The sequence below is a fragment of the Meriones unguiculatus genome, chromosome 12 (genome assembly GCF_030254825.1).
Source record: "Meriones unguiculatus strain TT.TT164.6M chromosome 12, Bangor_MerUng_6.1, whole genome shotgun sequence".
In the NCBI taxonomy this organism is placed as follows: Eukaryota; Metazoa; Chordata; class Mammalia; order Rodentia; family Muridae; genus Meriones; species Meriones unguiculatus.
In genome coordinates, this window is record NC_083360.1 from 29,734,217 (window position 1) to 29,749,473 (window position 15,257).

Consider the following 15,257-nt stretch of genomic DNA (forward strand, 5'->3'; position numbering starts at 1 on the left):
AATTATCTAAATTATCACAACAGAACTGTGTGTTATCTTCTGTCTAGCTGTTACAAGTGATCTCTATCCAGGACAGCCATCATATTTAAAACCTACCCCTCATGAACACACTTTTTTGTTTGTTTGTTTGTTTTTCAACACAGGCTTTCTCTGAGTAGCCTTGGCTGTCCTAGGCTTTGTAGACCAGAATGACCTCAAACTTAAGAGATCTGCCTGTCTCTGCCTCCTAAGTGCTGGGTTTAAAGATCTGTACCAGCAAGCCCAACTAAATTCACACATTTTAAAATACTTTTTAAAAAGATGTTAGAGGTTATACAAAAGGCCTTGCACATATAAGGCTAGGGTTATACCATGTTCTATATCTAAAAAAAAAAAAAAAAAAATTCTCAGAGAGGGTCTCACTATGTAATCTAGGCTCACCTAGAACTTGCTATCTTCCTAACTCAGCTTCCCAATTATAGGCATACACCATCACAAAAGGCCCTGAACACCTTTTAATGTAGGTATAAGGTACATCTATATCTATACTGGTTAGCTTTTATCACCAACTTGACATAACCTAGAGCTCAGAATAGGGAAATTCAATTGAGGAACAGCCTCCATCAGATTGCCTTGAAGCATGTCTGTGGGTTATCTTTCTGATTGTTAATTATGGTGGAGGGCCTAGTCACTATCCTAACCCTGGGCAGGTAAGCCTGGGTTGAAGAAGAAAGCTGGCTGAACATGACCCAGAGGAAAGAAGCCAGTAAGCAGTATCCATCCATGCTGCAGCTTCAAATTCCTGCTTGAATTCATGCTGTGGCCTTTCTTGATGACAGTCTGAACCTGAAAGTGTAAGACAAACAAAACCCTTTCCTCCAAAAGGTCCTTTTGGTCAGAGTTTTTTATCATAGCAACAGAAAGAAAACTGAGACAATGTCCAAACACAGTTAAGTAAGCATCTGTAACAATGTCCTGTGGTTAGATAAATGGCATGTATTTGTGGTTCCAGCTTGCTGAGGCAACAGGAGCTCTTGAACCCAGGAGTTTAGCAGGGCTAACTTAGATAAGCTAGTGAGACTTCATCTCTTTAAAAATAATTAGTATTCTATTCTAGGCAACATAAATTTTAGAGCTAGTCCTGAATAACAGAAATTTCATAAATTTTTCAGTCTCGACACACTGCCTAACTTGAACATCAAACATGAAAAACATAGGTTCTGTCAGAATGGAAAGTGGATAGTGAAGTCACAAAGAGAGGTTTGCTGTTGTTTTAAATCTTTGAGCAAAGTACCTTTTGCTCAAAGATGCACCTTCATTTCAAGTTGCCTGAAACTATTCTCAAAATGCATAATAAGGAGACATGTGTACTGGCAAAGTTGACACGTTACCTGATGTCATGTGTGGATGACCAGCTACTTCTAACAGAATTACTACTGTCACCGGCACAGGTAACTCACCTCTCCAAATCCGCCTTTTCCTAGAACTCTGTATTGTCTGAACGTGTTCTTTGTTACTGGCCGCCTAAACAATTAAAAAAAAAGTTTCAGATCTCACACTGTACTTTTTAAAATTTTTATTTTTATAAAGTGTAATTAATAAAAATAAAAATTAAAAACTTAAAAAAATATTTTTATTTTTTATGTATATTTGGTTTTACCTGCATGAGGGTCTTAGATCACCTGGAACAGGAGTTACGAACAGTGGTGAGTTGCCAAGTGGGTGCTGGGAATCAAACCAAGGTCCTCTACAAGAGCGGCTAGTGCTGTTAACCACTAAGCTATCTCTCTAGTCCTGTACTGTTATTTTAAAATAAAAAAGCCTACCTAGAGCTGGTATTAGTCCTGTTGGCCCACATTGCCTGAGACAGTGCCTGAGACAAAGGCATTTTATCAGGACTTACAGCTCTCAACGTTTCACTCAGAAACAAGCACATTTAAAATTTATTAAAGACACTGACACAAAATACTGAGCAGCTCAATTATCCTCTCTAAGATAAGTATGTAAGTAGCCCTAAGAAATATGCATGTTTACAGCTCATGGAATTTCTTTTTTTCATGGAACAATCTTTGGTATACTTTCTAACTTGTCAAAAGGCTACTGAGGAAATCTGCATAAACATAGCACACTTTCCTTTTAAGTACCTAAAATGTAACCTCTCGAAAAAAAAAAATGTGTGTATGTGTGAGAGAGGGAGAGCTGAGCATGGTGGTACATACCTTTAACCCCAGTACTCAGGAAGCAGAGGCAAGCAGATCTGTTCCAGACCAGCCAGATGACATAATGAAACCTCATCTCAAAAATGAGGCAGGGGGAGGGGGAGGAGATGTATGTCAAACTATTAGTGAACATTTTAGAAATAGTAATCAAAATAGTACTGATAGCAGCTGAAGGTTTTGTAGCACTTCTTTTGTGCACTAAACACTGGGCTAAGCATTGTACATGCATCTTGCAAGCATAGAGTCAAGCAGCATAGAGTACTGTAGGAGTATGAATGAAAATGGCCTCCATAGGCTCATAGAGGGTGGCACTATTAGAAGGTGTGACCAGGTATGAGAAGGGGTGCTCTTGTTGGAGAAATTGTGTCATTGAGGGTGGGCTTTGAGGTTTCAAAAGCCAAAGCCAAGCCCAGTGTCACTCTGTCTTCCTACTGCCTGCCAATCCCAATGTAGGACTCTCAGCTACCTCTCCAGCACCATGACTGCCTTTGTGACACCATGATGATAATGGACTAAATCTCTGAACTGTAAGCTAGCTCCAATTAAAAGGGGGTAGGGGCTGGAGAGATGGCTCAGAGGTTAAGAGCACTGATTGTTCTTCCAGAGGTCTTGAGTTCAATTCCCAGCAACTATATGGTGGTTCATAACTATCTATAATGAGATCTGGTGACCTCTTCTGGCATGCAGACATACATGCAGACTGAACATTGCATACATAACAAATATATAAATCTTTAAAAAAAGAAAAGAGTTGCAATGGTCATGGTGTTGCTTCACAGCAATAGAAACCCTAACAAAGACAGTGATATAAATATCTCTGAACAGAAAAAGAATCTATACCTCACAGTGGTTAAGTCACTTGCCTAATGCCACATAGCTAGCAAGAATTTGAACAGAGGCTTATAAAACCAAAATGCTTTATTTTCTAACTATGTACCATGAATGTTAAATACCATTTTCATGAGAAAGAACAGGACCCATTAAAATGGGAGAAATTTAATAATATTCTGTCTATTAAAGATTTCTATGTAAAATAATACACACAACTCAAGATTTCCAGTAGTATTGTGACAGGTAAAAAAACATCAAATAGTATGCATTGTGAGAAGTTATTACTTTTATTTAATATTAAATTAAATCCTACCTTTCCAGCCATTTCCATTGTAAAAATCGGCAAAAGTATGGACTGGCTTGGTATTCTTCAAATGGTGTTCCACTCAAATAGTTATAGATAATTCTAGAAAAGATTTTTTACAATTATTTATATACATATATCATGCAAGAATATTGACAGTTGTTTCATACTTAAGAGGCATTTACTGTGAAGTTGACCTTTATACACAATTCAGTATACAGAATTTGCCTTATGGAAGTCCATAGATTCTAGTGTTATCAGTGAACATATGAAAAATTTTACAGAAATGGAATTTCTTTATTCTCTGAAAGTGAGTTCTTTTTATGTATACAGACATAAGATAATAACTTGAGAGACAGACATCAGTAATGGGGCTAGGAAAATGGTTCAGTCGGTAGAGTACCTTCTTTGCAGACATGAGGACCTAAGTTTGGATCCTCAGAACCCATGTTAAAAAAAATAAAACAAACAAACAAACAAACAAAAAACAATTAGTGTTGGTAGTATATATTTGGAAGGCAGAGACAAGAGGATCAGGTAGTCATAGATATCTTTGACTATATAGCAAGACAAGGTTAGTGTAGGCTACCTGAGAACATTTCTCAAAAGCTAGATGATACAAGCTTAGCTCAGGAGTGTGTATATGGAGCAAAAAACAAAAGATACTAAGGAGCTTGTTGATAAGCCAGTGTAGCCAAAACAGCCAGGTCCATATTCAGGGAGACCCTGTCTCAAAAGAAAAAAATTAGATGGAACACAACTGAAGAAAACATTCAACGATGGCCTTTGGCATCCACATGCACACACACACACAAACCCCTACACCTATTATACACACATATACACATACACACACACAAGAACATAGGAATAGAAAGATAATTTAAAAGGCATTCAAGGTATGTGCATGAGTGTATATTTCATCAAAAAGTCAACCTTTTACCAATAAAAATGTTTAAATATATAGTAATAGTCCTATAGTAGGAAATAATGTGTTATACCATTATTTTTTGAAATGTAAAGCACCTAATAAATTATTTTATGCTACATTTGTGTGTCTTTGTATATATATTATGTGTGCACATGTGTGCATAGTTATGTGGTATACTGATGTGCCACCAAACTCCCAGAATACACTTGTCATATGTGTATACTTATACTTACCGTCTGATGCTGGGATTACAGGCATAAGTAGTCATACTGGGCTTTTATGAATGTAGAAAATTTGTACTCAGGTCCTCTTGCTTTAACAACAAATGTTCTTTTTCACTGAGCCATCTCCCTACACTACATATTTCCTGGAGAAATTTATGAAATTCGCTTTGTCTCTTGGATCTTATTTATAATTCTATTACAGGAGCAATAAGACTATTATTTGGGGGACTAGGGATATGGTTCAATGGTAAAGTGCTCACATAATGTTCTGAGTTCAATTGTTAAGACCATAAAAACAAACAAAAACAACAGCAGGTACACTACTTTTAGGAGAACAGGGCAGAGGGTGAGTCACAAGCAATATGGATTACTTCTTTGAAACAGTTTCAGCTGAGGATACTGTGGCCAAAGAGCTCACTGAAAACTGGTTAAAGCTTGACTAACAACCTTAACCCAGCATAGAGCTGGCATGAATCTAGACACTTCTGAAGAAGGTGGGGTAAGATTGAAGCATTATAAAAGTTACCCAGATATTGCAAAATAGGAAGTACTCAAGCATAGGCAAAGTCCAAATGGAAAAATACTGTGATTTGTTTGTGGAATTGGTAGTAGTAACTCAAAAGGCTTTGGAAATTCTTCCATTATTTCAACTGAGTTTTAGAATCTGAGCTAGTCATATGATTTGTTTTACTTTATTCTACCTGAAAAAAAAAATGTAATTCCTATGTTCATGATAATGAAGGTCCCTATGCGTACTGTGGACTTCACAGGGTTGTAACTGGTTAATATATATCTAGCACTAAAACATGGTGTGCTTTTCTGAAACTTCCTTCATAAGAAGATAGGAGGGTTCTCCGCCACAGGAGATACAGCGTCATTATTTTTATCAAAGGTAGGGCGAAATGACTAGGCGATGGTGGCACATGCATTTAGTTCCAATGTTCAAGAGGCAGAGGCAGGCAGATCTCTGAGAGTTTGAGGCCAACCTAGTCTACAGAGCAAGTTCCAGGACAGCCAGAGCTACAAAGAGAAACCCTGTGTCAAAAACCAAAACATTAATAAAAGCGATAGAATATCTGTGTCTTATTTACTAAAAAATATAACAACCCACAAATATAGCCTCGGTCATTTTCAGAATGAAAAAGGGATGTAAATGGTATCCTCACAGTTTCAGTCTGAACTGATGTCACCTTCTCTCATGACTGGAATCTTTCCAAAAATTGTACAAATCAAGCTGATGTATATCCTTGGGGAATGTGTCTATTTGAGCGTGTCAGCTAATCTATCCTCAAGTATTATCACTCCCATATATAAGATGCAGCATGAAAGCATCACCAGGAGGACAATAGAGGTCAAGATTGCCAGAGCATATACTTGCAAGTCCTACCTTAGCCATTCATAAGTAGGAGGGATGAGGTAAGTTATCCAACTTCTATGGCCTTGGTTTCTCACTTGGTAAATCATATCCATGAGGGATAAATAGGATATGATCTACAAAATACCTAATTTTCAGTTGTCATTACTACTGCATGCCTCTTAGTGCATGTATGACAGGACTCACCCCTAGTAGAGGAACTTAAAAGACAATAAATATATAATCCAGGTCCCTCCTGGTATTTCTGAAATAAAGCAAAAAGACAATTTTTTTATGCTTAACCATGATGTCCTACACCTGTAGTGAACAGAGGTACAAGACCATGCCTGTCTATCTGCCATATCAGAGAAGGAACCAAACAGAACTTCTTCCAAAAGAAGTTCAAGTGGGGGCTGGAGATTTATTCAGTGGTAGAATGATTGCTTAGGAAGTGAAAGGCCCTGGGTTTGGTCCTCAGCTACAGGGGCTGGAGAGGAGACAAACTGAAAGGAAGAAGAGGAAGGAGGAAGGAGAAAGAAGAAAAAAGAAAGGAGGAGGGAAGGGAAAAAGAAGAAAGAGGAGGCCTGCAGATCATTGCAGGCATGTGCACATATCCATACACACTTATAAACATAAATATTTTTATTATTTTTAGTTTTTGAAATTATAATTACACCATTTCTCCCTTTTCCTTCCTCCCCAACCCAAACATATCTTCCTATATAGCCTCCTTGCTCTTTTTCAAAAAAAAAATATATATATACATATATATGTATATATATATATATATACACATATATAAAATACATAAGTATATTCTGCTCAGTCTATGTAATGCTACTTATATGCATGTTTTCAGGGCTAACCCCTGGATGGTTTTGTACACTGTATATTAAGATGCTGATTTCTGCATCCAGAGATCTGGTTGCAGTCCAGGGGTGGGCATTGTCATTATTGTTGAAGCACCTACTGTCTTAATGTTGTGTAAAACTTTTTTTTCATCATCTCTGACTGGTTAATTAAAGGCTGAACAGCCTGTAACAGGGCAGGAGAATTAAGATGAGACTTCCAGTCCCAGGGAGGGCATCCCAGGTGGATGAGAAAGACAGGAGAAGGTCACCATGAAGGAGCCAGCATAAGCACACAAATGGAGCAAGAGCAGCTAGGGCAAGTAAGAGGGCATGTAGCCGTGAAATGGTCCAGAATAACATAGATGGATTAGAATAAATGAGTATCTGCCCAGCTACACTGCTTTAAATCTTCTTAATAAATGTATAGGTTTCCATGTCATTATGTGGGATTAGAGCAGGTGAGAAAAAAAAACATACTTTTAATTTTACAATAAATAAATGAGGGAATTCAATTCAATTCTTTTTAAGTGGTCTGGTATCAAGGCAGACCATCTAGTATCAAGGTACAATACCAAGGTAGACCAATAATGATAATAATAATTACATGTTTAAAAAGTTTTTAAAGTAATTACCAGTCACTTAATAAATGGATTTGAGTTACATGCTAACAGATGTATCCTTAGGAGATTTTGAGGCTGTCTGAACATCACAATGCTTATATAACAGATGCTTACCACATAATTAGGCAATACAATTTTATGGGCTCACCATCATGTATGTAGTCTGTCACTAACTGAAAGCCCTTACATGACACATGACTATACCAGCATGAGTCAAAAATGAAGTTCTTAACACTTGTCTCCACAGTTACTGACAATAGTCCATTCTTCTGAAATGACCATCTTTTTCTCATTTCTGATCCCAACTGATGGCCTGTCTCTAGCACTACAGTATGGCTTCTTTGACTTTTGTTTTTGTTTGTTTTTACAAGACAGGGTTTCTCTGTGTAGCGATGGCTGTCCTGGATTCACTTTGTAGACCAGCCTGGCCTTGAACTCACAGAGATCTGTCTGCCTCTGCCGCCCTGAGTGCTGGGATTAAAGGCAAGCACCACCATACTCAAGTTAGCTTCTTTATCTTAGAGTACTTTCCAATGCAGGCAGTTTGGTGTCTGTATCTTCCCTCAACTGACGAAAGTTCTAACCAATATGACAAAGGTCCTCCAATGGTAGAGAGAGAGGAGAGCTGCCATACAGAATTGAAAAAATGTCAGGCATGAAGGATGTGGAGATGTCCATAGTCTCTCTTCATTTAATACATTCTTTTCTGCCATGGGACCTACAACATCGGTCACTCCTAACCCCCAAATCCAGATTCTCTGCCTCTCAGGTGACACTGGTGATTAAACTATTTCTCAGCTTTGTTTGATTATTCAAACACACCTCAAAACCCCCAAAGTCTGTGAAATCTACCATTGTCCCCAGCCTCCTAAGTATTTCTAAAGCCCACTCTTGTTTTCATTATTGTCATCCTGTATAGGCAGGGTTCTCTAGAGGAGCAGAACTGATAGAATGAATATATAGGATATAGTAGAATGGCTTACAAACTTGTGATGTAGCTAATTCAACAATGGCCGTCTACCAACAGAAAATCAAGAACACAGTGGTTGTTCAGGCCACAAGGCTCGATGTTTAAGCTGGTCTTCAATATACATTGGAATTAAAAAAAAAAAAAAAAAAGGCTCTACTGTGAAGAAATAAACCAGAGAGAGTGAGAGCAAACAGGTAAAAATCAAGAGCTTCTTTCTTCCATGTCCTTTACATAGGCCAGAAGGTATGACCCAGATTTAAGATGGATCTTTGTCAGGGAAACAAACTCTGCTGCTAAGGTCAAAGTCTGCCATTACTGGAAAGCCCTGAGCTTAGTGCAAAATGGAGGACTTGGATTCCCTTGGTCAGTGAGGCTTCCTCTTCTCTACCTCGAGGAGCCCAGATCCCCACACCCTGTGCCTGAAGAATAGTCCTTAGGAAAATTACAGGTCCAACTCCCTTTCTCCCAGTGGAACTCATTCAGCAGGCACCTAGAATTCCTGGAATGCCTATTCATGTTAATGAGGCATCCCAATAACTTAGCTCTTCAGCCAACGACATTCACCCACCCTGGATATGCCCATCAGTTGATTAGTTCTGCTCCCCTTGTTCCTGAGGACCACTGACCAACACAACTCCAGGATCAAGGAGGACCACAGATCTTCCCACCTCAACAGATCTGGATTTGGTTTGAGTATCCCCATTTCAAATGATTTAATTAAGGAAAATCCCTTACAGATATACCCAGTCAGTATTCTTGATCGTCAGCTTCTGGTCATGTAAGAGATACAGGCATGTAATACCATATCTGATCAGAGGAAGCTTTAAAACCACAATGAAAATGTCACTTAAATATACTTAGAGCTCAAGATAAGCTTTTCCACATTTCTCTGGGCCTTAGTTTCCTTTCTGTGAGATAAGTGACTATCCACACAGCCACAAAACAGCACCTCCTTATTACCAGATTACCTGGAAACTACTTTCTTCCCATGTTCATAAAGAAGCTGAATTTAGTCAAAATGTTCTGCTTAAGAAATTCGCTGTCCATACTGCAAAAATCCAGAGGAAAAAATACTTTCAGCAGATGCTTAGGTCTAGAAAAATATTTTTAGACTCTTCTTCACACAAGCATTTGAAAAACAGAGGAAAAATAGCCAAATAGCCCAGAGTTGTTACAGGAATGCTATGATATTGGGGCTTGACACCATGACCCTCTTCAGTACAACTTATGTGTATGTGATCATTACTCTTTGCTTAATCCTTTCTACACAAAATTACTGAAAGGGATCGTTTTAATTGCAAAACTATACAGATAAGAACACAATTCATATAAAATAAACAAAACAAAAGAAAACTTTCTGTCATCCTGTCTTGGGGTTACCAATAGATAATATGTACACAAGCACATGTAGAACAAGACACATGCTTTTACCTTCTAGAACTATGTAAAGTAGGGACAGAAGGATCAGAAACTAAAGGCAAACTTAACTTACAGAGTGATTTTGACCCAACCTGGGCTATTTCAAACCTGTCCCAACAAACACAAACAACCATAATACATGCAAGGCTGAGCACTGACCACTTACCTACTGCATCCCTCAAAAACTTTTGTAGAGGAAGAATTATGATTCAGATTCCATTTACAGTGTCTCATAACAGCTGAAGGTATCTGTGGTAAGAAGACTTCTGACTTCTGAATATTGTATAAACCAAATATATAACAATTAGTATTTTCATAGTTTACCAATCATACAAAAATGTAATGCCTACTATAAATTGCTTTGTTTTGTTTCCCGAGACAGGGTTTCTCTGTGTAACCTTGATTGTCTTGGATTTGCTCTGTAGACCAGGCTGGCCTCAAACTCACAGCAATCCCCCTGCCTCTGCCTCCTGAGTGCTGGAATTAAAGGTGTGTACCATTGTGCCTGGCTAAAGTACATTAAATACTAAGTCAAAGTACCAGCATTCAGTTTCCTTCTGCTTTCCAGAAATGTTCTTATAAACTCAAAACATGGGCAGAACAGAAAACAGGATCTCAAAGAGGAATCTGCACACCCAGATTTACTGCCTCATCGCTCTTTTTGACAAAAGAATAGACATGGCTGATAGGTAGAGTATGTCTAGCATACAAATGGGTTTAGTCCCCAGCACTGCACAAGCCTAGCATGAAAAACAGCTCATGTCCATGAATAGATGCTGGATAGACATAAAAGGAGAAAACACTAATAATCATAATCATAACTGTGTGTGTACATGTGTGTGTTGCTTACATGTATGGGTACCACATGTGTGTAGTGCCAACAGAAATCAGAAGAGGACATCAAGTTCCCGAAAGCTGGAGTTACAGACAGTTGTGAGCTATCATGTAGGCACTGAGAGTTGACCTCAGGTCATCTGGAGGACAGCCAGTGTTCCACTACTACAGTGAGCTACTCCAGCTCAAGAAACACCCTTTAAGAAGACATTCTTGGGCTACAGACACAGTTTAATCGCATAATATTTGCCTTGAGTTCAATTCCTATCACTGCAAAATTAACTAATTTTTAAAAATTAGAAAATTTGACTCATTCTAATTCTACAACATAGATGATCATTAAGGATATTATACTGAACAAAATAAAAGAATGAAAGTCACTTATGGATATATATGTGGGTAGTAAATCTGAAAATGTTAAAAAGTAGAAAAGTAGTTGATATGTGTGGGGGAGAAAGGAGATCAGACTGCTGATGTCAGTGCTTTAGTTTTGCAAGATAAAAAGGTTCTAGAGAGTGTTTACATAACAGTGTAAATATATTTAACATTACTAAACTATACACTTAGAAACAGACACCATACATTCTGGTCACAGCACATGGAAAAATCAAGTTGGTACTGACCAGGAAAATTTGACCTGGCTGATTTGCTTTCATAGTGCCAGAAGGTGCTATGTAAATTTCTCGGGAAGAAAAGTCATCAACAGTCTTAGCCAGCTGTGAACCCTGTGAGCTACAATAATTGATAGCATTGTGAGATATGCTCATGGGTGGCAAAATGTTAGAGGGATAACAAACCAATTTCTGGGTGGATTTAACACCAACGCCATGGGGGAACAATCATGCGTACTACTGTGAATCTGGCCCAAAACACATGATCAGAAAGTCCATAGGCCCCAGGGGTAAACAAACTATTATTATTTTGTTAAATGGACATAGTAGCAAACTGCCCTCTAAATTTGTATCTCTATACCCACAGATCAGTAAAGATTTTAGTCCACCCTAAAGAATTTTCTTTGTGCAGTGGTTGGTGGTTAATACAGAAAATCACAATTGGTCAAAACATAAAGAATAAATGTCTATGGAATCCTCAGCCATAATGGGACACCACGTTCCTTGCCTGCAAAGCTCAGATAATCTCTTTGGGAAAGAAGACAGAAAAATTACAAGGCTACAGGTTGGGAAGGACTATCAAAATGCTATCTTCTAGACACAACAAGGCTACTTACTATATTCATGAACTCATAGTAACTGTGGTTGCCTATTACAAAACCTTCACAGGATCAAGTCAGTCAACAATGCAGGAGCTATTGACAGTTGATGGCTTCTAATGGCTTCCGAAGAAGACAGTTTTTATTAAGGGTATGGCCCCTGATAAGTCAATCATGCTCCAATGGGTGGTCCCATACCCTTGAGTTTATAGGCAGCAGAAACTAGACTCAATGGATTATTTTTTTAAAAAGAAGACATAAATTTAGGAAGAGACAAAATGTGAGGGTTGGACCTGGAAAGAATTAGAGGAAAGAATGGGAAGGAAATATTATCAGAATACATTGTATGCATGAATGAAATTCTCAAATAATTAATAAAAATATTATATTTAAGAAGAAATGGTTTCTGGGCATGGTGGCACATGTCTTTAATCCCAAAGCAGAGGCAAGAGGATCTCTGTGAGTTCAAGGGAAGTACAGTTTACAGAGTGAGTTCTAGGACTGCCAGAGCTTGTATAGAGACCCTGTCTCAGAAAAACAAAACAAAACAAAATAAAAACACAAACTAGTTAATATAAATTTCATCTCACATTTTTAAAATAACATTCTATTTACCAATTTTCCTATTGCAAACACCATTACCACCAATACTTCTAGCCATTTGGTTCCCATATACTTTGGTTCTTAAATACTATGCCAGGCAGTGGCAGTGCACACCTTTAATCCCAGCCGTCAGTCAAGAAGGACAGGCAGATGGATCTCTATGTTTGAGGCTAGCCTGGTCTACAACATGAGTTCCAGAACAGCCAGGGCTACTCAGAGAAACCCTGTCTTGAAAACTCAAACAACAACAACAACAAAAATATAAGTATTAAATAAAAAAAAAACATACACATGAAAAAGTTAAACATTTTATTCTTTTATTTATTTTGTTTGCCTCTATATCTGTGCACTATGCGTGTGCAGTGGTCTCAGAGGCTAGGAGACCTCTGAAACTGGAATAAGAGACTGCTGTGAGCTGCCACGTGTGTGCTCAGAACAAAACCAGGGTCCTCTGGCAGAGGATCCAGTGCTTTCAACTTTTAAGCCATCTTTCCAGTCTCAAATACACACATTTTAAACACTGATATTCACTATGAAACTCCCCTCTAAAATGGGTCTACCATTTTACATTCTCACTGACAGTGTCCCTGAGTCCCAGTTTCCTACTTAAAAAATAAACAACAACAACAATAACTTATGCGAGAGATTCTGGGAAAAGGAAACACATGAGAAAATCATGGTCTAGATTCAGAAAAAAAGAATCCACATTATATTTAATTTATAATTAAAGTCCATAAATTATAGACTGACTTCTGGCTGTGCAGAATACAGCTAATACCAAAACTTTCTATTTTCTGTAAATCAAAATAGCTAATTAATTCATTAAAGAAGTTGAAGTACTGATCAATGTATATAACTAAGAGAAAACCCACAGGTGAAAATTAGCAGTATTACTGTAACCCATAATGATTTGTTGCTATAATCTATAATGATTTAAGTTATCTAATAAAACCAGGCATGGTGGCACACATCTTTAATTCCAGCGCTCAGGAGGCAGAGGCAGGTGGATTTCTATGAGTTTGAGGCCAACCTGGTTTACAAAGTGAGTCCAGGACAGCCAGGGCTATTACACAGAGAAACCCTGTCTTGAAAAACAACCCCCTCAAAAAAAGGAACCCCCCAAAGTTATCTAATAGATTTGGGGTACTTTAATATCTCACTGAACCTCAGAATAACCATGATAGATGAGGACATAGGCTTAAGAAGTCACAAATCTTCCTGGTGTACCACAGTAAGTGCTACAACATTTTGCAAGACCCTCAAACCTAGTTTCTTCCCATGTACCAGGACATAGGAATAAGATAAGTCCACTCCTTTCATTATTTTTTGAAAAGGAGTTTGCTTGCTCCTTTATTCAACAAATACACATTATACTAGGAAATAGAGATAACAGAAGACAATGTTTTCTTAGTTCACAAAGCCAGTATTTAAACAATCCTATTTTACCTTCATAGGAGTGTGTGTGTGTGTGTGTGTGTACACCTGTGTGTGTGTACACATGCGCGCGTGTATGTGTGTGTAGGTGTTTTGTCTGTGCAACACATATGTGCCTGGTTCCTGTGCAGTCAAAAAAGTGGCTTCGGATCCCCTAGAACTGAATTACAGGGAGCTGTGAGCCACCATGTGGGTACTTAAAACAAAACCTAGATTCTCTGGAAAAGAAGCTAGTGTTCTTACCTTTGAGCCATCTCTCCAGTCTCTTATTTTGAGACAGGGTCTTTCTATGTAGAAAAGGCTAGCCTAGAACTCCCTGCCTCTCCCTTGTAAATATTGGGATCAAAGGCACATGCCAGCACACCTAGCAAGGTCTCAACTTTCTAAAATTACATAGCAAATTGATTCTGTTAATACTGTTAAACAATTAATTCTAAGTAGAGATGTTTTTTTCAATGTAATCAAAACTTTATATTAATTCTCATAGAAAGGAAAATCTTTTTTTTTTCTTTTTTGGTTTTTCAAGAAAGGGTTTCTCTTGGCTGTCTTGGACTCGCTTTGTAGACCAGGCTGGCCTCAAACTCACAGAGATCCGCCTGCCTCTGCCTCAAATTCTGGGATTACAGGCACGCACTACCACTCCCAGCTGACAAAGGATTATTTTTAAGAACAGGTAGTATGGGTGCAAATTTACCAGATGACTCGGTGCCTTGCTATTTTAACACTTTAAACGTAGTGTCTAACAGGAAAGTCCACTTTTGTAGATGGAAAGAAATGTAGATTTTGCAAATATAGGAAATTCATACTTCTCAGCTACAAAGTTACAATAATCAAGACAATGTGGTACTTACATAGGTTTAGATATATAGGTCTGGGACATAGAAAGAGGATCATAATTTAAAAAAAAAAAACAATAAACCTATTCTTCCATACATTTAATTTTGCTATTTTTTTAAAAATCAAGGCTGAAAAAAGGGTTCAGTAGTTAAGAGCACTGGTTGTTCTTCAGTTGTCAGCACCAATATGGTAATCCACAGCTCATAACTCTAGTTCCAGGGGCTCTGACATCCTCTTCTGGCCTCCATAGGTACTATGTACACAGGTGGTGTACAGATACACATGCAGACAAAGCACCTACATACATAAAATAAAATTTTAGGGCTGAAGAGATGACTCAGCAGTAAAGAGCATTGGCTGCTCTTGCACAGGACCCATTTTGGTTCCCAGAACCCACATGATGACTGACAACCATTCATAACTCCTGTTCAAAGGGGTCCAACACTCTTCTGAAGTTGTGCACCAGGTACACATGAGACATACACATAGGCAAAATACTCAAATACTTAAGTTTGAAATTTTTTTTTAAACTTCAGGGTTCTTGTTAACAAGTTATAAATGTTCCTTATAGCTTGAGTATTAGAATATCTAATAACAAAAGCTATATACTTTTGGCTATTTTACTTTGGTCTACATC

The 15,257-nt window shown here is 37.9% G+C and overlaps 1 protein-coding gene across 20 annotated transcripts in view; it reads right to left on the minus strand.

Annotated features, from left to right (window-relative positions):
* Grk4 (G protein-coupled receptor kinase 4) overlaps positions 1-15,257 on the minus strand; it is a 64,760-nt gene that overhangs the window by 35,180 nt on the left and 14,323 nt on the right. For 17 of the 20 annotated variants that reach the window (XR_009585062.1, XR_009585061.1, XM_060365464.1 and 14 more), the window contains 3 exons: positions 9,869-9,975; positions 3,343-3,435; positions 1,440-1,503 (listed from right to left, as the gene is read on the minus strand). Coding sequence is in view for 18 of the 20 variants with exons in the window: in XM_060365464.1 (XP_060221447.1) it covers positions 1,440-1,503; positions 3,343-3,435; positions 9,869-9,975 (264 nt within the window). In the remaining 2 variants the exon portion in view is untranslated. The remainder of the gene's footprint in view (positions 1-1,439; positions 1,504-3,342; positions 3,436-9,868; positions 9,976-15,257) is intronic. The other 3 variants (XM_021643682.2, XM_060365471.1, XM_060365472.1) reach the window with 1 other exon arrangement.